At 40.8% G+C, this 23,373-nt stretch overlaps 1 protein-coding gene across 1 annotated transcript; it reads right to left on the minus strand.

Moving 5' to 3' along the window:
• Positions 1-7,701: 7,701 nt before the first annotated feature.
• Positions 7,702-11,437, minus strand: LOC145115655 (cyclase-associated protein 1-like). Its single transcript, XM_079051999.1, has 10 exons — positions 10,985-11,437; positions 10,259-10,427; positions 10,106-10,170; positions 9,658-9,976; positions 9,433-9,580; positions 9,221-9,330; positions 8,730-8,785; positions 8,591-8,647; positions 8,314-8,451; positions 7,702-8,086 (listed from the first exon to the last, which is right to left on the minus strand). Exons 1-10 carry the CDS (start codon positions 11,255-11,257, stop codon positions 8,000-8,002), a joined length of 1,422 nt encoding a protein of 473 aa, XP_078908125.1. The 5' UTR covers positions 11,258-11,437; the 3' UTR covers positions 7,702-7,999.
• Between the last annotated feature and the right edge of the window lie 11,936 nt (positions 11,438-23,373).

Raw genomic sequence — 23,373 nt, forward strand, 5'->3', positions numbered from 1 at the left:
TTATGTCGTAAGGAGAAGTATATAATGTCCTAACACTCGACACTCTCGGTCCCAAATTGGGAGAATTGACTCAATCTAGATCTATACATCTTCGAATAAAAATCTTCAATATATTAATTTGCCCATAACCGACACTATTCGTCGCTCCTCCACAAATCGCATAGGCGCAATAAACAAACCACACATGCACAATACAAATAAATATAGAGGAATCGAGATCGTTACTAACGTTTAAAAGCAGTCGTATAGTAACGAAGAAAGAAACACTTGACGCATGTTGCTTCGTCAGACGAAGTTGTAGCTAGCAACCACAGACGGAAAATAACCATTCGTATAAATCTTTCCATAAGAATTAGATCTACACCAAAGTTCTTTATTATAAATCTATGTCGTGTACATAGACCTACAGTATATGATTCCTCCTGGATTAACGGTTATAGAGCTAGGTGTCGATTCCAAGATCGGATCCTTACAAGGGAAAAACACACCATCAACAAACTCTCTCCTCCACCCCTTTCGATACATTCCTCCCACAAGCACACACGGGATACACAATCCGCGAGATACATGACAATAAAAATCCGCCGCTTCCAATGATCACCAACGCGAGTCTTTATTTATGATTTTATTTTTATCTAGTGCATTTAGTTAAATATTAAATTTAACCTAGCTTTCAAATAAAGAGACGGTATTGACTCAAATAATTTCAATCTACCAACCGATAGGAAAGACGTTCCTTTAGCGTAGTCGAGTACTTCATACGTATCGGTGTTACGTCGGTTGACCGGTTGTCGCTTTAATCGAATATTTTTATGTTTTTAATATTTACTTAATGTTGAAACGTATTATTTTCGTTTGTAAGTAAACTTTAGTCTTAAAAATACAAACACATTATTTATCGAAAAGATTTCGTATTATACCATAATATATAACTACTTGTGGTTTATTCTCATACTCTTGATATCATTTTATAATTCATTTGTATATTTTTATTTTATCATCTCGTTTAATTCTTTACTATCAATACTTGATGAAAAATAAGCTTAATGCCCTAATATACACAAGTCATATGGTTATACCTATCATGACAAGTTAAACATGTTCATTTATCAAAATTTTGACATAAGTTCTTAACGATACTTTTATTTGTCCCGACAAATAATATGACACTAGATTACTCTTATCTAACTTTTTGTTTACACAAGTGCTTGTAAATAAGTCTAACATTTTATAAAATTCTTGTGTATAACCATTACTAACCACCACCTTTTTAACAAACGTCATTTGTAAAATCAGTACCTATAATAAACATTGACTCTAACAATTTTTGCAACTAGTACTAACTGTGCATGCATGTAACATATAAACTTTTTGCCATTTTATTATATCAAAATACTCAAGTATGTGTCTCCCCCCAAATAAGTAAAAATGTAAAAACGGGGCCATAAAGACTCACATTTGGAGCGTGATTTTCGGTTCGGTTTCGTTTGACTTCCCGGAAATTTCTTGTCGTAACTCTTCACCAACTCTTGGAAGAAGACCCGGAACTACTCCATCCCGCTGAAATGATGATTATGGGACTGTTTTAGGGTCGAAAAGGTAAGAAAACACGAAGTGTTTCCACCATTATAGTGGTCCTCGACAGCAAAAAGGTGGCAGGGGCTGTTTCGGCAGCCTCTTTGCCTCCTTAATTTTCTATTTTTGAAGTTGTTTCGCACAAGGGAGAGAGCAACAGGTAGGGGCGAAAACAGTGGGTGTTTGGAGCTTATTTTGACAGCAAAGACATGGAAAAATTAACAGCTCTGTTGCCCTCTTTTCTTGCTGGAAAAACAGGTCCACAACACCTCCAAATAGAGGTGTTCTTCGGGATCACGATGCAGAAAAGAAAGAACAGGTAGGCTAAGGTGTTTTGGTGAGTTTGGGGCTGAAATATGTAAAGGAAAAGAATTATAACATAGCTGGGTATTTATGCTTCAAGATGGATTTGACTCATGGAGGAAAGTTAGAAGTTTTGTCATACATTCATCATGCATGTGTACTAGTAACTTACATGAGTGGAGAAATATGTGAGGGAGAAGAGAAGGAAGAAAGAAAACGTGAGGTGAATGTGTTTGTGTGTTAAAGTCTCTCATCTACATTTTACTTCAAAGTGAAGCTTTAAAGCAACCTCCTTTAATGAGTAGTACTTGCTTCATAATGAGAATTTGAGGCATTTGTGGTTGGAAGGCCTTAATTACGTGAATAGGAAGAGGTAGACTCTTAGGAGTTGACTTGGCCTTCAATGCTAGTTCTAGATATATTTAGAGTTGATTGTATGTACTAGTTCTTAAATGGGTGTAGTGTCAAAAATGGACTTTTGGGTTTTTATGGATAACTTTCGAGATATCTAACCATATACACACATACATACATCTCATACTTATTTATTTTGTTATATTTTTGTCATATAATAATCAAGTCCCCTTATTATTACATATAACATTTGTAAGGACTTAGATATTTTTATAAATATAACTCTTTCACTACATAAACATAATTGTATGTATCTTATTGGTTTTATTAGCATATAACTAGTCGTATACGAATAATAATCTATGTTAAACGATTCTTATTGCTAATATATATTTATATTTTTAAGAACATCGTACATTAAGTCCTCCATAAAAATTAGTTACGGTCGTCATTCGACGGACATCGACGTAATTTTTACGATTGTTACATAGGAACCTAAATCTACCTTCTGGATGAGTTTTGCACATCAGAAATCGAATTATTAGTCTGGGACATGCATGGACTCGGCGAGTCGTTCTTGGGACTCGGCGAGTCGTGAGTTGGTTCCCAAAATTGTTATGACTCAGAGGAACCCATTTTAGTTCAGAAGGGATTTGGATGAGTCCAGGGAAGGGACTCAATGAAATGGACAAAGCCATGGATCTGGAAACCATGGGACTCGGCGAGTGCAAGAACGTACTCGGCGAGTCCAAGGCCATCTCCCAACTCATGAAGACGAACTCGACGAGTTGTTCATACAACTCGGCGAGTCAAAGACTAGACACGTTCGTATGATGAAGATAAACTCGATGAGTTAAGGAGGAACTCGGCGAGTCGGATAAAGATTGTCCCAAGATTATAGTTGACGGAGAACTCGTCGAGTTCTTGCTAAACTCGACGAGTGAAGACGAGTTGGGGATAGATGAAAGGATTGGGACTCGGCGAGTTGGCGGGACAACTCGGCGAGTCCGGTCAACTGGAAAGTTGACTTTGACCAGGATGTGGACTTTAGCCAGGGGTAAAATGGTCAATTTACCCTAAGGATAGTTGTCGATTTCTGACTAAGTGTCATTGTGGAAATTATAGCCGGAGAGTCGTCGGAGCAGCAGTCAGATATTTCCACTTAGTGTTCAGCAGCCAGTTACGCGAGGTGAGTTTTCTTCCAGTAGGAACGGGTATACGACCACAATGCCGGCCCGTTTAAGTTGTAGAGTATGCCGGGGTAAGCCCGATGTCGGGGTTAGCCCGATGCAGTTTATATGTTCCGGACCTCGGGCCGATGTCGAGGCGGTCCCGAGAAGTAGTTATGTATGCCTGATGTCTTTGTGATTCATGCATGTTTATGTGTTAAGTGTTATGTGTTCCGGGGTAAGCCCGATGTACGCTAGTTACATGTTATGATTATGTGTTCCGGGCTTCGGTCCGATGCCGGGGCAATCCCGATGCAGATTATATGTGTATGATATATGTTATGCTGTGTATGTGCCGGGGTAAGCCCGATGTCGGGGCAAGCCCGATGCCGGGGTGAGCCCGATGCCCGATGCGGTCGGATGCCGGGGTGAACCCGATGTCGGGCAGGAGTCCGATGTCGGGTAAGCCGATTCCGGGATTCGTACCGATGCAGTTGGGAGAAGTCCCAGAGTTATGTGATTGTTACATGCTTTATGTGGTAATTTGGGGGAGCTCACTAAGCTTTGTGCTTACAGTTTTCAGTTTTGGTTTCAGGTGCTTCTACTAGCAAAGGGAAGGGCTCGGGATGATCGCATAGCACACACCACAGTCTTCAGCCTGACAGTTTTACTCTGATATTTTGATATGACATTTAACATGAGATTTGACATGTGATAAATATTATGAGATTTTGAAACACATAGTTTATGGTTTTTACACTTTGGTACTGAAATGATGGTTTTAACAATGTTTTAAAAACGAAATTTTTGGGTTGTATTTTTGGGATGTTTCATTAGGCTATTATTTTTTATTGCAATATTGATATGTAGTGATATGTAAATGTCATTTTGTATTATATGGTACTTGTAACACCTTATTTTCCGTTTTTAATTATTGATATATTTCACGAGGTTGGAGTTTAATAATAATACATGTAAATTAAGTCATAATTAGATATACTATTATGGAGATTTGAAATTCGATTTGTTGGTTGATAATGCGAAATAATGAGATATTTTGATAATTTCTTGCAAGGGCAAGGAAGTCTTTAAACTTTTCCAAATGGTGAAATTTGTATTAGCTTTATATTAGCGGCATTTTTATGAAATGATGGAAGAGCATTTAAGTATTGTCATATAGCCTCTAGGATGTTTAAGCTCATATTCTGGAGGGTACTTGTGGAATTTATGAATTTAGATTATGGTCACCCCATTTTAGTATAATCAAATTAGCCAATGGTCTTGTCCTACTTTCCCACTAGTTTTTTTCTCGTACACCACAAGGCTGCAACAACCATAAGGGCACTTAGGTAATTTCATATTCAAGGTGGCATCTTTTGGTAAATGGGTACGTTTGCTTTTGCTGATGTCAAGCATGTTATATCGAGTGAGGTTTTACAATAAAAAAGGAAGAGAAAGATGACATATCGAGAGAGTCGAGATAAAAATAGTGAGGTTCGATGGAATTTCTGGTGAACAAACATGCTCTAATCTACACAACTCCTACAAGATTCTTGGAGTTCTTCCGGCCAGAAGTTAAGAAATAAAGAGAAGGTGATGAATGGAGAGGGATGTGAAGTCTTCAAGGGTTATCTTCCTGTCATCACCCCCTCATTAGAGAAACAATGGAATGAGGGACAACAAGAGTGTTTAAGCAAGATGAGCTCAACCTACGGTGATGAGGAAGACATCAGGTTCACGGTGGCTCATTTTCTTGAGCCACCTGTCAGATATGGAACCATAGCGAGGACAATAGTGAGAAGTCTTGGCTCTTGTTTTCTTTTTTAGCAGCTTAATCTCAGGTGCGAGTGGGTTTAGATTCTGCTGAACCATATCTTCATTTTATTGCTTTCGTCTCCATCTCCATGGTTATACTCGAGAAAAGTTTCAGACGAAGGAAATGGGTAATAGAGAAGGAACATCGACAACGAAGGAAAGGGGGGCGTCAGAGATGAGGCAACCTTCAAGCATCGACGAAGGAACCTTCTTCAGTTCTGTTGGAGCGCATGAGGAATCTGGTGGAGTGTTGTTAGGTCCTACATAAGAGTCAATAGCTAGATGTTTGGGGTTCGATGTCGTCGGATTGGAAGGTATCGCCAGAGGTTTGGCTGCGCCGACCATCTGAAGACGCAAGGGACGAACGAGTTCAATGTTGGGATGATAGAGTACTCTTAGGCTACGTTTGACAGACCAGCTGAAAAGCTAGCTGGTAGCTGAAAAGCTAGCTGCTAGCTTATAAGCTAGCTGACAAAAAATGATCTTTGGTAAAACTAGCCGATAAGCTAGCTGAAAGATATAAAATGACATAAAATGATACGTAGAATAATATGTTTTTTGTACTTAATTAAGGGTATATTTGAGAAATTTAAAAAAAAAAAAGACTCCTGAAAAGCTACACAAAATAGCTTTTTAAAAAGCTAGTTTTTTGAACTACTTTTTGGTTTGCAAAACATGACAATTTAAAAAAGCTCGAAAAATAAGTTAGTTTATCAGCTAGCTGTGGCGCGCCAAACACAGCCTTAACCTAAACGGCGCTATCTTTTTAAGGTATTGGGCTTTAATTCCTTTAAGCTAATATCATATGGATTCAATCAATGTATTTTAAACTAAATAGCATTGGGTTTTAATTCAAGATAAATCTAATACAAGGTAAAGCCTTATTATTTAGTAATTGGTCTAAAATTAATTAATTAAATGACATTCATTTAAGCTAGTGGGCTAGACTAACTTAGATATGAATATAGTTCGGTTAAATTAATTAAAAGGTAATTAATTTAATAAGAATTATATGTATTAATAAAGCTAAATGGATTAGAGGTCCAAATTTATAATATTGTATGGTTAAAATAGTAACGACATTTAAGTTTAGTACTTTATCAAGAATGAATTTAAGTTTAGTACTTTATCAAAAATGATTTTAGGAGCTGATCATTCATGACACGATAATAAAAGTGAAATATATATATATATATATATATATATATATATATATATATATATATATATATATATATATATATATATGATGAAATATCAATCAATAATATTTACAATGAGCTGAGCAAGGATTATTAATATGGTTGTATGTGTTCAGAGAGTTGGGAATCCATCCTAGCCGTTTCAGTAGTTTATTTTATGTTTTACTGCTTCAGACGAATTTTCCTCACTGTACTCGTGGGTCGATCACACCCCCGGCCGCCTATAGAAACGTCGAGATGCGCGACGTAAATCACGGATCACAGTTATTGAACATACAATTGAACGGTAAAAAATAAAATCTTCTATTATTACCGAAATAGAAAATACATCAACAGTGACTATTACTAAATCACTACGCACACCAAACGAATCGGCGTTTACAATGGTACAATAAAATAATGGAAAGGTAATCAAATTTTCCTATTCTGTTTTAGAAGAGTTTAAGAGCATCAATTGTGAGCAGTACAAACTTGAGAAACATCCATCCTTTTTTGTTTTGTATGTAATATGTGTTCGTATAGAATGTTATATTATAAATTAAATTGATATTAAACTTAACGAAATTTAATTAATCTTTCTGTTTCAAACTTATTGTCAAAGCATTCTTTTATTTAATAAAATGGTATATATTTCAAAATTAAGAATACTAGAATAACTTATTTTGATATAATTATAATAACATAATAAGTTTTATACCAAAAAATCTCATTATTTTGGAAAAAAAATTGATAAAATCTTAAATTATATTTTTTTAACAGAAAACTACGTTCAATCCCTTCAAAAAAATAATTTTTTAACAGAAAAATCTTGATTATTTAATATTTTGTTCAAATTAACGAAAAAAAATTTAATTTTATTTTAAAAGGAAATGATAGATTACCGTGTAAAATTAAATAATCAGTACTTTTCTTTAAAAAAAATTAGTACTTTTTTAAAAAAACTTCCCAAAATAATAGAACTTTCTTGTATAAAACCCTAACATAATTTACAAGATTATTGTAATAAAAAAATGTGAGTCAGACTGGGGGATGTAGACAAGGTATAGGTCATTTCACAATTTCATTCTCTCATTGTTCCATGCTCCTATAAACACTTTTGTGGGAAATGGGAAACAGGAGATTTCTACCATATGCAAAGCCCACAGTAGAGTAGATTAGGACATTTCTTTTCTTTACACATACCCAAACCACTCACAAAATTCTTGTAATAAGTAGTTGCTAAATCTAGAGTGCATCAAGGGCCCAACTGCTTCTGCAAAAGCATTTCACAATACAAAAAGAGATTTCAACTGCAAATCATCTTGTATTTTTTCCTCATGAAACACCGTAGTATTAATACAAAACACAAATGGGACCCCCAAAAAAAAAAAAATCAAAGCACTCAATCAGCAGCAACAAATTCTGCTAAACACAAGCAGATTGGTATAATCAGGATGTTGGAATGTTGAAAGCTTTAGTAACTAAATTGGCACCTCCAGCATTCAAACAAACACTCATGACTCATGACTCAACTGGGGTAAAAAACAAGATATTTGAAAAATGAGTTATAACAACATATAATAGTTTGTTTCACTAGTTGAGTTACCCTCCAGAGTGGGAGACAGGTGTTGTTAGAAACTGTCCATCCTCGAAACTATGAATATACTGCTGTGGTAAAGCATGCTCCACCTGCAATGCAAAAAATACATTGTAAAACTTGTTAACCTTCCATATTATGGATGCTCTTATTGACATACATATTTTATTAAGCGGAAAGATAATCACAGTCAACTTAATTTATGAAAACCTAAAACCTATTGAAATAAGTTTCTCCTTATTTTGGGATAATTTAATTCATCTAAATACATACAAAAAAGAATCCAAATTAAAATGTAATTATGGTTAAACTAACATACCAAATCATTGTCAGGACCAGGCACCAACACATTAATTTCACTAGACTTGGCAGTTGTTATAGAAGCCTCTAAAGAATCCTTGCTTAAGTACAGCTGGCAACCTGCTGAGTTGTCCACTGAAATAGTAGGGGCTGTACCCTATAATTGTCATCATCAACAAAATCCAAAAATAATAATATAGTCAATAGTCAATAGCCACCCACCCATTCAATAATATTAGTATAAATCACTCAAGAATCATATAAAATTACTACAAGAAATAACATGTATACCATACCTGGCATTGGACCTCAACACTATTGCAATTAACAATTTCACAAGCAGCAACAACATCCTGTTTTTGGAGTTCAAATGTCACAGTCATTCAATTAACTCTTTCTTGTTTAAATATAGAGAACCACAGTTTCTTAACTTACCGTGAATACTACCCCCATTTTTGTGCATTTGTCAACAGTTATGTTGTTAACTTTTCCTGCACAGATAAATTAAGGGTCTGTTTGCTGGAATGGATTGAACAAAGTAATGCAATGGAATGGGTCATTACATTCCATTATCGTGTTTTGGTTGGTTTGAAGGAATGGAATGAGCCTATTAAGCATGTTGTTTGTCATGTACAATTAGAAATAAATGAAATTACATTGATCGATTGAAAATGTTATTTTACTAAAGTAAATGTTAAATAAACATAGGAACAAATTCCATGTTATTTGACATATGTACTATATATATCTACAATACTCACAAATGTTTATTTATCACTTTATAAAAAACTGTTCACAGAATGTTTTCATTCCATAGTAGTGCTTCATTCAATTCCCTCTTCGATTACCACATGCCAAGCACTATTTAAGCATCTTAAAGAAATAATTGAATCAAGATAACTCAATTAAAAACCGTGATCTGGTACCTTTAATTTGTAGAACTGAGTCTTTGCATCCAAAAATGTACACTGTTTGCTTCGAATCACACTTTTCAATCAACAAATCCTTCTTCCCAATTTGATTCTCAACAACCCATCTGCATATCATGAAAAAGGGCATACACTGCTATTAACAACCTGATGCCTATATTTCATATGTCTGATAATGAAGCATAGCACAACCAATAATATGTACTCACTTGCGACCCATTTGAAGCTCAAACTTTGGAGGAGCAACTTTAGAAACAGATGCTGCACTTGCACGAACTTCTTTCTCACCAGCACTCACAAACCCAGCTCTATCTGAACGATTCTTGGTCTTCATATCATCTGTCACCTTTCTTAATCCTAAAGTCATGAACACTATACTCAATAAACCAAACCAAATCGAATGAATGTAGTAATAAAGAAGGAAAGTTACCTACCAGCAGTAACTGGCTTTGAACCAATTTCTTGAAAAACAGCAGCCATTCCTACCTTTGGGCGGGATGAAGATGGTTGAGAAGATTCAGAGGTGAAGAGTGATGCAGGTGGAGGGGGTGGAGGAGCAGGACCACTTGGTTTAGAAGCAGCTTTTGGTGGGGCAGAAACAGATACAGATACAGCTGCCCCTGTGGCACTCCATACGGGTCCCAAAGGATAATGACTCTTCACATAATCCCTTAATCCAGGAATATAAAGTTCTTTTAGAGCTCTAGCCCACTCCACATGATTTGCGTCCTTATTTCTATATTCTACAAGAACCTACAACAAACAATATTAATGTTGATAACTTCAAAACTTCTGACTAAAAAGAATCCAACAGTTGTGCTTGAAGAAAGTGTAATAAATAAATTGAAGTGAATAAACTTACAAAAAGATAGACTATAGTACCTTATTGTTGTAGAATTCAGCTGCCTGCCAAGATTCTTCCACATGTGCAATAGGCATGCTCATTCCTGGGGAAATGACATTGAGAATGAATAACCTGATGCAAGACGCAATATGGGCTTTGTTAAAACACAAAACATGAAGAATGCTTCTCACCCATATCTTTGCCCACATATGCAATCCATGCTAGAGCTGTTAAACTCTCGGCAACAGATTTTAAGTGGTTGAAGAAATCAGATCGCCTTCCTTCTGTCATGCTGATTGCTTTCATTAGTTTTTCATTTAATGGCTTGAGGAATTCAGCCAATCCTACCATGTCAGGTTTCTGCATGAATCAAATGCACAAAAAAGCATCAACATCATTGCACAAATAGAAAATATCAAACAACAAGAATAGTAAAGCATTGGGGATCTGGTGGAGCAATGATTAACCTTCATCAGAAGACTTCTTGGTGAAACAACTAAATGAAATGTAATTGATCAATCATTGATCAAAGAAATATAATACCGATTTCAGATAAACTCACATAAGGCTTAACAACTGAAAAACAGTTGACCTTAAACCGATTCAATTCTAACGGATCAAGCAATATCATTTTATGAACAATCGTGTCAAACTGCTAGGATTTCGACCGTGCTCATATCAGGTTTAATCATCACGCGTTCTACAAATGCAATTTTGTAATCAAGGAGAAGTCATTCCAACAATTAATGATTCCAAACGCAAAATTGTAATCTTTGCAGTAAGTTAGCTGAATCAGACTACAAGCAACAATGCCGTTAGGAGCCAACTCATTTTCACTATGACTAACCTAACTTCATAAAAACACAATACACATGATATGGATTAGAACTACAAATAAGGAATCGGATAAAACTAACCTTAGTTTGCTTGATCTTGATGAGAAGCTCCTTCTGAACAGAGAAAGATTCACTAAGTACATTAGTAATGTCCTGAACTTGTCCCCCGATCTTCGCCGCAATACTCGAAACCTTGCCGACGTATTCCGTCAAAAGATCTTCAAATGCGATGATCGACGGATCCGTCGACGCAGCCATCGCATCAAGGTCGATGCCTCGGGACTGCGAACCAACAGAAAGTGACTCCAGCCGTGCTACGGCGGACTCCAACCGCTGTATCAACTTCTCCTCCATCAAAACGTGCCTCCAACTTCGACTCTCTCTCTCTCTCTCCCCCCTCTAGTAGTTTACTCTCTCTAGAATACGAGCACATAAAGCAGATCTGATATAACTGGCGTTGAGTCGTGGGCTATCTGTTTGTCTTTTAATCGCCGAAAGGCAGATAGTTGCTTTGGAGATGATATCGGGTTTATGTTTTTTCTTGTTTTTTCAACTTATTTTTCATATAAAATTTGAAGAAAATTGCAACGAAAACCCTAAGTTTAGAATATTTACCGTATAGACCTCATACTATGCTTACCCCAAGGTTTAACATAACTACCGAATGGACCTCATACTATGTTTTAATTATCGCATTTTTGACAACTTAGTCGAGTAGGGAGGCTCCAGCTCAGGGCCAGCAAGGGCAAGCTGGGCGACCACCCGGGCCCCCATTTTATATTTGTATATTGGATTTTATATTGATAGCCCGTTATTTTTAGCTTAATGGATCGATAAAAGACTCAATACCTAATGTCATCAAGCGTCAATGAGGAGCGAAAGTAGGGATGAGCGTGGGACGGAACTGGTACCGAACGGTACCGTTCCCAATTTCCCAAATACCTAATTTGATCGAAAGTCAATCCCAAATAGTGTACTGAATTAATTTTACCGGGAATGGTACTGGTTTTCGGTACTAGTACTGGTACCGAATCCCGAATTTCGTGATTTTGGAGTATCGGATACCGTCCCATATTTTTAAATTCGGTACGGTTCAGTACTGGTTCGGTGCGGTATCGGTACGAGTTCGGAATTTGGTACAAACTCCTCACCCCTAAGCGTAGGGTTGTTCACTATTTGGATAAAACTGAATTGTCCAATTGGACAATTTGAATTGGGCTATTTGGTTCGAATATTCGGATTTTTGGATTGATTTTCAACAAAACCGAATTACTATTTTGGATTGGTTTTGGTTTATAAAATAAGAACCGAATAGTCCAAAAAAACCGAATAAATATTTATTATTTATTATATATATATATATATATATATATATATATATATATATATATATATATATATCTGTAGTTATTTATTAATTTTGTAATTTATTTTTTCAAATAGGTTCAAAACGTTTCACCCGATAAAAAAACATTAATATGCATTTTCTATTAAAAGTTTTCTATCTATAAAATATTTAACTAAAATATATTTTCTTAGTAATTGTTTATAAATTTCGAATCACAACTAAATAATTTGTTTTCGCTTCTTGTGTAAAGTTTGGTAATATTATAGTTACATGTCGTTTTAAAATGTTTCGGTTTTTGAAAACCGAATTATAAAAACCGATCCAACCGAATTGTAATTGGATTGGATCGAATCGGATTTGAATTTAGTTTGGACTATTCGGATCCATGTTTTGAAAACCGAAATCAATTTGGATTTACTTGATTGGATCAGATCAAACTGATCCATCCAAATGAACACCCCTACCTAAGCGGAAGCGAGATTACTTGCGTCACATGTACGATGTGAATTACCGATTTCCAAGACGCATCAAGGGTTTTTGGAAACTCCAAACGCATTAGAACGCTTCCACTTCTCCAGGAGAGCTGACGGTTACTTCGATTCTTTTCTTTCTTATGCAATTTCTCATTCTTCTTCTTTTCTGATTTCTGAATCCCATTATCCACATTCCCATCTAGTTGATTTTCCCTTAAGGTGAGGCCTTGATCCTTGTACAAATTCATCGACTTTTGGACTAAAATATTGTAGCAGACGAGAAAAATAGAGACAATAATCAATTTGTTAGTCAATTCTTATTTCTGAAATACCCTCTGATTTCTATTTCTATCTGTAAGACTGAATCAAAACTTTGAAGTTCAACATCTGAGAGTTCAAGATGCAAATAAATCGATTTCTGAATATGTATAAGTTTAAGTTCTTGATTTTTTTTTAATCTGATATAAATTTCGGATATCATAGACTGTTAAATTCGTTTTACTCTGATACAAATTTTGATTTCGTTAAATTCAATTTTTTAAATATGATTGTTACATTAGACTGTTATATTTCTTATTCTTATACAGTTATATTGTCATTATGAATCTCAATTTGAGGAACATATAAAGAACAATGTCATTTTTTTTATGTATGCCACCAAGTATGTTCTAACTGTTGTAGGTTTTGAAAAAATCTATTAAAGCCCAAATCTTTTTAATTCTTGCTTAATTTTTTAGGTCATGTCGAATCAAGAAGTAGTGGACATAGCAATAGAGATCAATACACAACCAAGGAACATGTGGCTAAAGGCTTGAATAGAGAAATCAAACATGACATTTCATGATTCATTCCAAATTTCATAGAGTGAAAATCACTCAAGAAATCACAATGGGCTTTAATTTATTTGTTGATAATAACAATATATTATCATTTTTTCCTACTCATGCATTGTACATTGAAAATTCAATAATTTATCACATTGTATGTTCATTATTTTTTTTGTCATTACCATAATATGCTTTAGATAGCATTAAAAAAATACCTAAATTGCTATCCATGGGTCGTGCTTTTATATATATATATATATATATATATATATATATATATATATATAAAACAAACGTTTGAGGCTCATGCCTAGCACAACCAACAGAATGTAATTTATGTAGCCTTAAATAACAACTTGTGAGCTCTTTGATGTGTTATGTAGAGATAAAATGTTGTAGGTGGGTCAATTAATTCTTGAGTAATAGCTAAATTGGTTAAGAGATGCTTATCTAAGAGGCAACTTGTTCTTGAATAAAACCAGTAAGTACATAACTATTTACAATGGACTCGACCAAAAATGCAACACTTTTACCTAATATACTCATACATCTTTCATCATGATTATCTTAAAGACCCATTTCATCAATTGAAGCAGATGAATTACTATCAAAATTAACATCACCGGTATCTCTGATTATTTTGTAACACCCTGTCCCGAATCGTTCCCATTTATGTGTGGGTGTTCGGTTTGCTTCAGCCACCATTCGACATTCACACCTCTTCAATTCATTCCTCTCGAGTTCCTTCGACTTTTAGCATGTTTTCCTTTAGTTTAGTCTGTGGCGAAGCCCTACGATCCCTGAAGTAGTAATAGTTAGCAAGTAGAAGCTCTGCTAGTGCGTTTTCCTGGCTTTTATCCAAGAAATCTTTGTAAGTTATTCTACACTCTCATTCTTTCAGTGTAACTTATATTTATAGTCATAGTTGTTATTATGAAACTATAAATAAGATTTATCAGTAATTTCGAGTCAAAGTACTGATTGATCTATTTACGGGAGAGGTGTCTAGAATGGTCACGTTGTCTTGGTTGTTGGATTTTAGAAAAGCTATATGCTGAAATGGTCCTGCCTCTCGACTGTCTGGCATGACTGATCCTTACTTGATAGATCTTGATGTAGACATTGGGATTAGTGAGTAATCTAGACTATAATTATTATATTCTCCGGGATTACAAATCTAGACCAAGGCTTAATACTTTATGCGTCTAGGTCTGTAACACCCAAAAATTCAAGCCAAATTTAAACTTTCAAAATATGTCGAATTTATCAACACATTACAACTTTGTTTTCAAAATACATTTATATCAAAGTTTTCTCAGAAACATAACATAATAGGAGGAGCTGTATGATCATGCCTTCGCCTTGCCGCGATCCCCTGATGTACCTGAAACAATAAACTGAAACTGTAAGCCCGAAAGCTTAGTGAGTTACCCCCAAAATACCGATACACATACAGTCCACATAACCATGTCACACCATGACATATCATAACAAACTGAGCAGAACAGCACATAACGGGCCCACATCTTTACAGACTGGAATACCCATGGGCCCACAGTGTGAGTCTGGAATGCCTACCGGGCCCTCAGCTCACATCTGGATTGCCACCGAGCCCTCAGTACGAGTCTGGAATGCCTACCGGGCCCTCAGCTCGTATCTGGAATGCCACCGAGCCCTCAGTACGAGTCTGGAATGCCTACTGGGCCCTCAGCTCGTATCTGGAATGCCACCGATCCCTCAGTACGAGTCTGGAATGCCTACCGGGCCCTCAGCTCGTATCTGGAATGCTCCCAAGTCCTCAGTATGAGTCTGGAATGCCTATCGGGCCCTCAGCTCATATCTGGAATACTCTAGGGTTTGTTGGCTACCGCACGGAGCAGTACAACCTCAACCCATCCCACATAACATATCAACATGTAACAGATAATGCACATGCAGACAATCAATCAGTATCACAGGTAGTCCTACAGACCTACCCTCTAGCGTATCAAACTAGCATGCATAACTAACTCATACTCAACATAATACAACTACTAGGATATCATATCCAATGGGCCGGCCTTGGTGCCTTAGACCCCTTAGTATAGTGAGGATAACTCACCTCGCAACTGTCGTCGGAAATAAGAAGGATCAACTCCTGGGTCCAACACGAACTCCACCACCTATAGGTACCATACAAACCTTTTTCATAAATCTCCCAATTACCAGAAACCATCAGAAGTCAACTGGTCAACCCTTGGTCCAAGTCAAAGTCCACAGTCAAAGTCAACAGTCTATGTTGACTCGACTCGTCGAGTGCAGATCACCGACTCGTCGAGTCCTTCCTGAACTCGAGAAGTCGTGAAATCCTTGATTGGCTCGTCGAGTTCCCTTTTTAACTCGTCGAGTTCATACGTGGCCAAGATTTGGAAGAAACCCTAGCCAACTCGCTGAGTCTTCTAACAACTCGCCGAGTTCAAGGCAATCTTCAACGAACTCGCCGAGTTGCTCAACCAACTCGCCGAGTTCACGGCTATGTTCATAGGACTCGCCGAGTCCAGCGTTCTACTCGCCGAGTTCATTCAGTCCTTTTTCCATACAGACCTGGTTTGAGCCATGCAGCGGCTCCAAACCACAGATTTAGGCTTCTAGGGCATGCTTATCACGTAAAGTTGCAAACTTTACATGCATGCATAGCTTTAAGGGCTCCAAATGTCAAAACTAAGCTCTTAATGGGGTTCTAAGCTCAAGAGGGACCTCAATCACGAACATAACTGAGACTTTACAACTCTAGAAGGTAATGAGGGTCCAGATCTGAAGTATAGCCCAACCATAAGGTTTCTCTACCAAGGATTTGGGGTTTTAGGGCTTAAAAGCAACAATTTAGGGACAAACAAGATCTAATAGATCAATAATCAAGATGGAAACTTTATTACCAGAATGGGTGACCACAAATGAATGTGTTCTGGATCTAAGTCCCCTTCCTTGAGCTCTTCAACCCCTTCCTTCTTCTACTTGCTCCAATGTGCACCAAAAGTCCCTTCACAAGGCAACAATCACTCAAACTCACCAATGGAGACTAGGGTTTCGATAAGGAATGCTCTGAGGGTGATGGAGGCTGAGATGGGGCTATAAGGACGTTTAAATAGGGTGCAAACCCTAAGGATTAGGGTTTCCTCCTGACTGGCCTACTCGCCGAGTCCAGGCGTGGACTCGCCGAGTAGATCACTTAAAGCTCGCGTCCAATTCGACATTTACTCGGCGAGTTAGGGCTACAACTCGCCGAGTAGCTCTTACAAAAGAAATATTTAATCAAATTAAATACGTACCAGGAACGGGGCGTTACAATTCTCCCCCACTTGTCTCAGACTTCGTCCTCGAAGTCTGCTGCTGCTGCATCTGAAAACAACTCCGGGTAATGCCCCCGCATCTCCTCTTCGGACTCCCACGTCCACTCTGAACCCTTCCGGTGCTGCCACTGCACCTTCACTAACTGAACCACCTTGTTCCTCAAGGTCTTCGCCTTTTGATATAAGATCGCAACTGGTCTCTCGATACAATTCAGGCTGCTATCAACCTGAATATCCTCCATGGGTACTACTGCTGACTCGTCCACCAAACACCTCCTCAACTGAGAAACATGGAAAGTGTTGTGGATCTGGCTAAGCTCTGCCGGGAGATCCAATCGATAGGTGACCCGACCCACCCGGGCCAAAACCCTAAAAGGACCAATGAACCTGGGGCCCAGCTTGCCCCTCTTTCGGAATCTGACGACACCCTTCCAGGATGATACCTTCAGGAGGACCATGTCACCCACCTGAAACTCCAACTCGGATCGGCGTTTGTCGGCATAACTCTTCTGCCGACTCTGAGCGGTCTGCAAACGCTGTCTAACCTGCTGGATCTTTTCGGTAGTCTGCAAGACTACCTCCGTACTACCCATCACCCTGTGCCCAACTTCGCCCCAACAAACCGGGGTGCGACATCTCCGCCCGTACAACATCTCGAATGGCAGGGCGCCAAGGCTAGAATGATAGCTGTTGTTGTAGGCGAACTCCGCAAGCGGTAGGTGAGAATCCCAGCTCCCACCGAAATCAATGACACATGCCCGCAACATGTCCTCGAGGGTCTGAATAGTCCGCTCGCTTTGGCCGTCTGTCTGCGGGTGGAATGCTGTGCTGAAGTGCAATCGCGTGCCCAGCTCCTCGTGAAACTTTTGCCAGAAGCGGGAGGTAAACCTGACATCCCGATCAGAGACAATGGAGACAGGAACCCCATGGCGAGACACGATCTCCCGAACGTACAATTCGGCCAATTTCGCGGCCGATGAGCCCTCTCGTATAGCCAAGAAATGGGCGCTCTTGGTCAATCGATCCACGATGACCCATATAGCATCAAACCCCTTTGCCGTCTTCGGCAATTTGGTAATAAAATCCATCGTGATCTGTTCCCATTTCCACATGGGAATCTCTAGGGGCTGCAGCTTTCCATGCGGCCACTGATGCTCGGCCTTGACCATCCTACAGGTCAAGCACCTCTCAACGTACCAAGCGATTTCCCGCTTCATGCACGGCCACCAATAGCTCAAACTCAAATCCCGATACATCTTGGTAGCCCCCGGGTGAATAGAGAAATGAGACTTATGAGCCTCCTCCATAACCGTCTGCCTAACCCCACCCGTCATTGGAACCCAAACCCGACCGCATCGGGTTAATAGTCCCCGACTATCCTGCACAAACCGGGTGTTCTCGCCCTTGGTCCTCTCCAGCTTCCAATTTTCCGGGCGGATGCCCTCAACCTGGGCATCTCTGATCAAACTCACCAGCGAAGAATCCACCGCTATCCTCATACATACCGCTGGGGTGGAAAACCCCGCTGACTTGCGGCTCAAAGCGTCCGCCACTACATTCGCTTTACCAGGATGGTAAAGGATCTCGCAATCATAGTCCTTGACTACGTCCATCCACCTGCGTTGCCTCATGTTCAGGTTCGGCTGATCCATGATATGTCTCAAGCTCTTGTGATCCGTGTAAATGGTACAACGGACCCCATAGAGGTAGTGTCTCCATATCTTGAGGGCGAACACCACCGCCCCCAGTTCCAAGTCATGCGTAGGGTATCTCGTCTCATGCGGCTTCAGCTGCCGTGATGCGTAGGCTATCACTCGTCCTCTCTGCATGAGGACCGCCCCTAAACCTGTGATGGATGCATCACAGAACACCATAAAATCCTCGACTCCCTCCGGGAGTGTCAATACTGGAGCCTCGCACAAATGCTGACGGAGGGTCTCAAACGCCCTCTGCTGCTCGGGACCCCATCGGAAATCCACTCCCTTCCTTTTCAGACGAGTGAGGGGCACTGCAATCTTGGAGAAGTTCCATATGAACCTCCGGTAGTACCCTGCCAACCCCAGAAAGCTCCTAATATCTGAGGGAGATTTCGGAACCTCCCACTGCATAACCACCTCGATTTTGGCCGGATCGACCAAAATCCCCTCCTGGTTAACGAGATGTCCGAGGAACTGGACCTCCCGTAACCAAAACTCACACTTCGAGAACTTGGCGTACAGCCGTTCCCGTCTTAGAACTCCCAACAGCTCTCGCAGATGTTCCTCATGCTGCTCTCGGGTCTTGGAATACACCAAGATATCATCTATAAACACTATGACCGAGCGATCAAGCATCGGTCTACAGACCCGATTCATCAGGTCCATGAACACCGTTGGCGCGTTGGTGAGCCCAAACGGCATCACCACGAACTCGTAATGTCTATAACGAGTTCGGAACGCGGTCTTCTCCACGTCCTCCTCTCTGACCCTGACCTGATGATACCCAGACCTCAAGTCTATCTTGGAAAACCAAGATGCACCCTGTAACTGGTCGAAGAGATCGTCTATCCTCGGGAGTGGATAACGGTTCTTCACCGTCAACTTATTCAACTCCCGGTAATCAATACACATCCGGTGCGAACCGTCCTTCTTCCGGACGAAAAGTATCGGTGCTCCCCATGGAGAACTGCTTGCCCAGCAGTTCCTGCAGCTGCGATGACAGCTCCTGCATCTCTGGCGGTGCCAATCGGTACGACGCCTTAGCAATAGGGGCCGCACCTGGCACCAGGTCGATCCTGAACTCGACCTGCCTCTCTGGAGGTATCCCTGGTAACTCCTCCGGGAATACGTCTACGAACTCCCTGACCACCGGTACGTCAGAAACCGAAATCTGATCCCTGGCTCGCGTATCTACCACATACGCTAGATAACCTGCACACCCGTGCTGAATGTACTGTCGTGCCCTGGCAGCTGAACAAAACCATGATCCCACTCTTGTGCCCTCGCCATATACAATCAGTTCTCCCCCACTTGGGGTTCGAACTACTACTCGCTGCCTCTCACAGTCGATCATGGCACCGAATCGACTGAGCCAATCCATGCCTACAATCACGCATACCTCCCCCATGGGAATCGGAATCAAATCTATCGGAAATGACACCCCGAAAATCTCCAAGTCACACCCTCGATAAACTGAAGAAGCAGAAACCCCGTGTTCGTTGGCGATAGACACTCGCAACGGACACTCTAACTCGCCCACTGGCGCACTGAACTCCCTACTAAATGTCTGAGATACGAAGGACCGACTCGCCCCCGAGTCAAATAAGACCAAAGCAGGCAAGGAGTTCACTAAAAACGTACCAGCAACCACATCTGGTGCTGCTCTGGCCTCCTCCGCTGTAAGCTGGAAGGCACGACCCTGAGCCTTTGGAGGCTCTGCCCTGACTGGTCTCCCATCCGTGATCCTCAAAGTAGCCGGCGCTGGAGCCTGCGCCGGTTTGGCGGCGAGTAACGGGCAGTTGGCCTTCAAATGGCCAACCTGATCACAATGGTAACATAACCTCATACTCTGAACTGGAGCGGCCTGGCGATAGTCTTTCGCGTAATGCCCCTCCTTGCCACACTTGTGGCATCCACTACCAGCTCGACACACACCAGAATGACCCTTGCCACACTTCCCACATGTGCGGCTCTGCTGACCCCCGGTCCTAGTATCAGCGGTCTTAGACCGCTTCGGCGCCGGCTGAGAATGTGTCGGGGCCTGCCGCTGTTCTCTCAACTGCTGCTCAATCTCCAACTCACGCCGTCTGGCGGCCTCCTGCAACTCTAGAAGAGTATCACATCGCTGGGTAGACACAAACTGACGGATATCCGTCTTGAGCATGCTCAGATAACGGGTCATCTGGGCCTGCTCTGAAGCAAACTCCGGGCAAAACATCGCCCTCTCAGTGAACATCCGGGTGATCTCCGTCACCGACTCCCCATCCTGTATCAAACTCAAAAACTCCTGTGCCAATCGCTCCCGCTCAACCCGTGGAATGTAACGGGCGCGGAACATATCCCTGAACTGCTCCCAAGTAACAGCAGCTCTCTGATCATCAGAGTACGACCCAGTCGCAAGTCTCCACCAGTCCTTGGCCCCAGACCTAAGCAGGTTCAGAGCACACCTGACCTTCTGGTCAGCAGGACACGAGCAGGTGAAGAAACACCCCTCCACATCTGAAATCCACCTCATAGCCTTGATGGGATCCTGCGTCCCATCAAAAGTAGGGGGCTTCGTGTTATCGAAGTCCCTGTACTGAAAACCTCTACCAACTCCTCCTCCCGTCGCTGATACAGCTGATGCAGCTGCTGCGGCGGCTGTCTCTGCAAGGGCTGCATAACGCTCATCAAAATACTCCACCATGGCGGTCTTGATCGACCCGAACATCTCCGGTAACTGAGCCCGGAATGCAGCAGCAACCTCATCATGCAGGATCTCTCGAATCTTGGCATCCAACTCCTCTGTACCCATCTGCACCACTGGCTCAGGTGCTGTCGGCCCCTCCTGGCCTCTGTCCCCTGATCCTGATCCCGAACCGGATCCATCCACGAAGCGCCTCGTCATCACCATTCTGAAACATATCACCAGTTATCAGATAATTCATATAAATCACTGGGAGCCAACTCCCTACTAACCCTAGGGATTGCGACTTACTTGACACACGTATAGGTCCTCTGCTTTCAGTAGCATGGGCCCCTACTACCTTCCACACCTACCTATATTTGCCCCAAGTATCACCACAACACCCTAACAATATGCACAACATGGCGAGCGCTCAATCCTCACTCCTAGAGGAATGCTAAATATCTTATAACTGACCTCCCGGTCTCACTCAATCCCTCCTATCCATGAAACTTCCACCAACCCTGCAGCACTAATGTATGCTAGCCATGCATAACGCTGGACCCTATAGACTTTAGAATATCCAATCCTACCCCAAGCCCCCAATCAAACAAGAACAGAACATAAGGCCAAATCAAACATTCTCAGGCTATAAGATCTTAATTATGTACAACTGGGATGCATACATTAGACAACTACAGTAATGATGTCAATCTCACATAAAGGAAACCCTAGGCTAGCAGGCATCATGTATTCAGGCAATTCTATCATGCAATTCCTGAAGATCCCTAGCCTAGCACTAACATGCTGTTCTATCATATCGTATAATCAAATAACTTGTATGGTATTTTGGGGTCTACTTACTGGCTCCGGCTGATCGTACGCCCTGCATCCTCCTTTATTTATTTTGAAAACCTTTTTGAAAAATCATTTTGAAAATCCTTCCTTGATTTGAGACTGGAGTCACACGAGTGTTCCTCCAATTCACTCAAACCAAGGCTCTGATACCAACTTGTAACACCCAAAAATTCAAGCCAAATTTAAACTTTCAAAATATGTCGAATTTATCAAAACATTACAACTTTGTTTTCAAAATACATTTATATCAGAGTTTTCCCAGAAACATAACATAATAGGAGGAGCTGTACGATCATGCCTTCGCCTTGCCGCGATCCCCTGATGTACCTGAAACAATAAACTGAAACTGTAAGCCCGAAAGCTTAGTGAGTTACCCCCAAAATACCGATACACATACAGTCCACATAACCATGTCACACCATGACATATCATAACAAACTGAGCAGAACAGCACATAACGGGTCCACAGCTTTACAGACTGGAATACCCCTGGGCCCACAGTGTGAGTCTGGAATGCCTACCGGGCCCTCAGCTCACATCTGGATTGCCACCGAGCCCTCAGTACGAGTCTGGAATGCCTACCGGGCCCTCAGCTCGTATCTGGAATGCCACCGAGCCCTCAGTACGAGTCTGGAATGCCTACTGGGCCCTCAGCTCGTATCTGGAATGCCACCGAGCCCTCAGTACGAGTCTGGAATGCCTACCGGGCCCTCAGCTCGTATCTGGAATGCTCCCAAGTCCTCAGTATGAGTCTGGAATGCCTATCGGGCCCTCAGCTCATATCTGGAATACTCTAGGGTTTGTTGGCTACCGCACGAAGCAGTACAACCTCAACCCATCCCACATAACATATCAACATGTAACAGATAATGCACATGCAGACAATCAATCAGTATCACAGGTAGTCCTACAGACCTACCCTCTAGCGTATCAAACTAGCATGCATAACTAACTCATACTCAACATAATACAACTACTAGGATATCATATCCAATGGGCCGGCCTTGGTGCCTTAGACCCCTTAGTATAGTGAGGATAACTCACCTCGCAACTGTCGTCGGAAATAAGAAGGATCAACTCCTGGGTCCAACACGAACTCCACCACCTATAGGTACCATACAAACCTTTTTCATAAATCTCCCAATTACCAGAAACCATCAGAAGTCAACTGGTCAACCCTTGGTCCAAGTCAAAGTCCACAGTCAAAGTCAACAGTCTATGTTGACTCGACTCGTCGAGTGCAGATCACCGACTCGTCGAGTCCTTCCTGAAC

This window comes from Lactuca virosa, chromosome 5, assembly GCF_052849685.1.
Source record: "Lactuca virosa cultivar CGN04683 chromosome 5, Lactuca_virosa_CGN04683_v6, whole genome shotgun sequence".
NCBI classification, from domain to species: domain Eukaryota; kingdom Viridiplantae; phylum Streptophyta; class Magnoliopsida; order Asterales; family Asteraceae; genus Lactuca; species Lactuca virosa.

What these genes read in the sequence shown, in the direction of transcription:
- LOC145115655 (XM_079051999.1), bottom strand. Translation starts at nt 11,257, where the DNA reads ATGGAGGAGAAGTTGATACAGCGGTTGGAGTCCGCCGTAGCACGGCTG. An exon ending in CTGAATTCTACAACAATAAG is followed by an intron (nt 9,977 to 10,105) that starts GTACTATAGTCT and finishes TGTTTGTTGTAG; the next exon opens with GTTCTTGTAGAATATAGAAA. An exon ending in CTGGTCCTGACAATGATTTG is followed by an intron (nt 8,087 to 8,313) that starts GTATGTTAGTTT and finishes TTTGCATTGCAG; the next exon opens with GTGGAGCATGCTTTACCACA.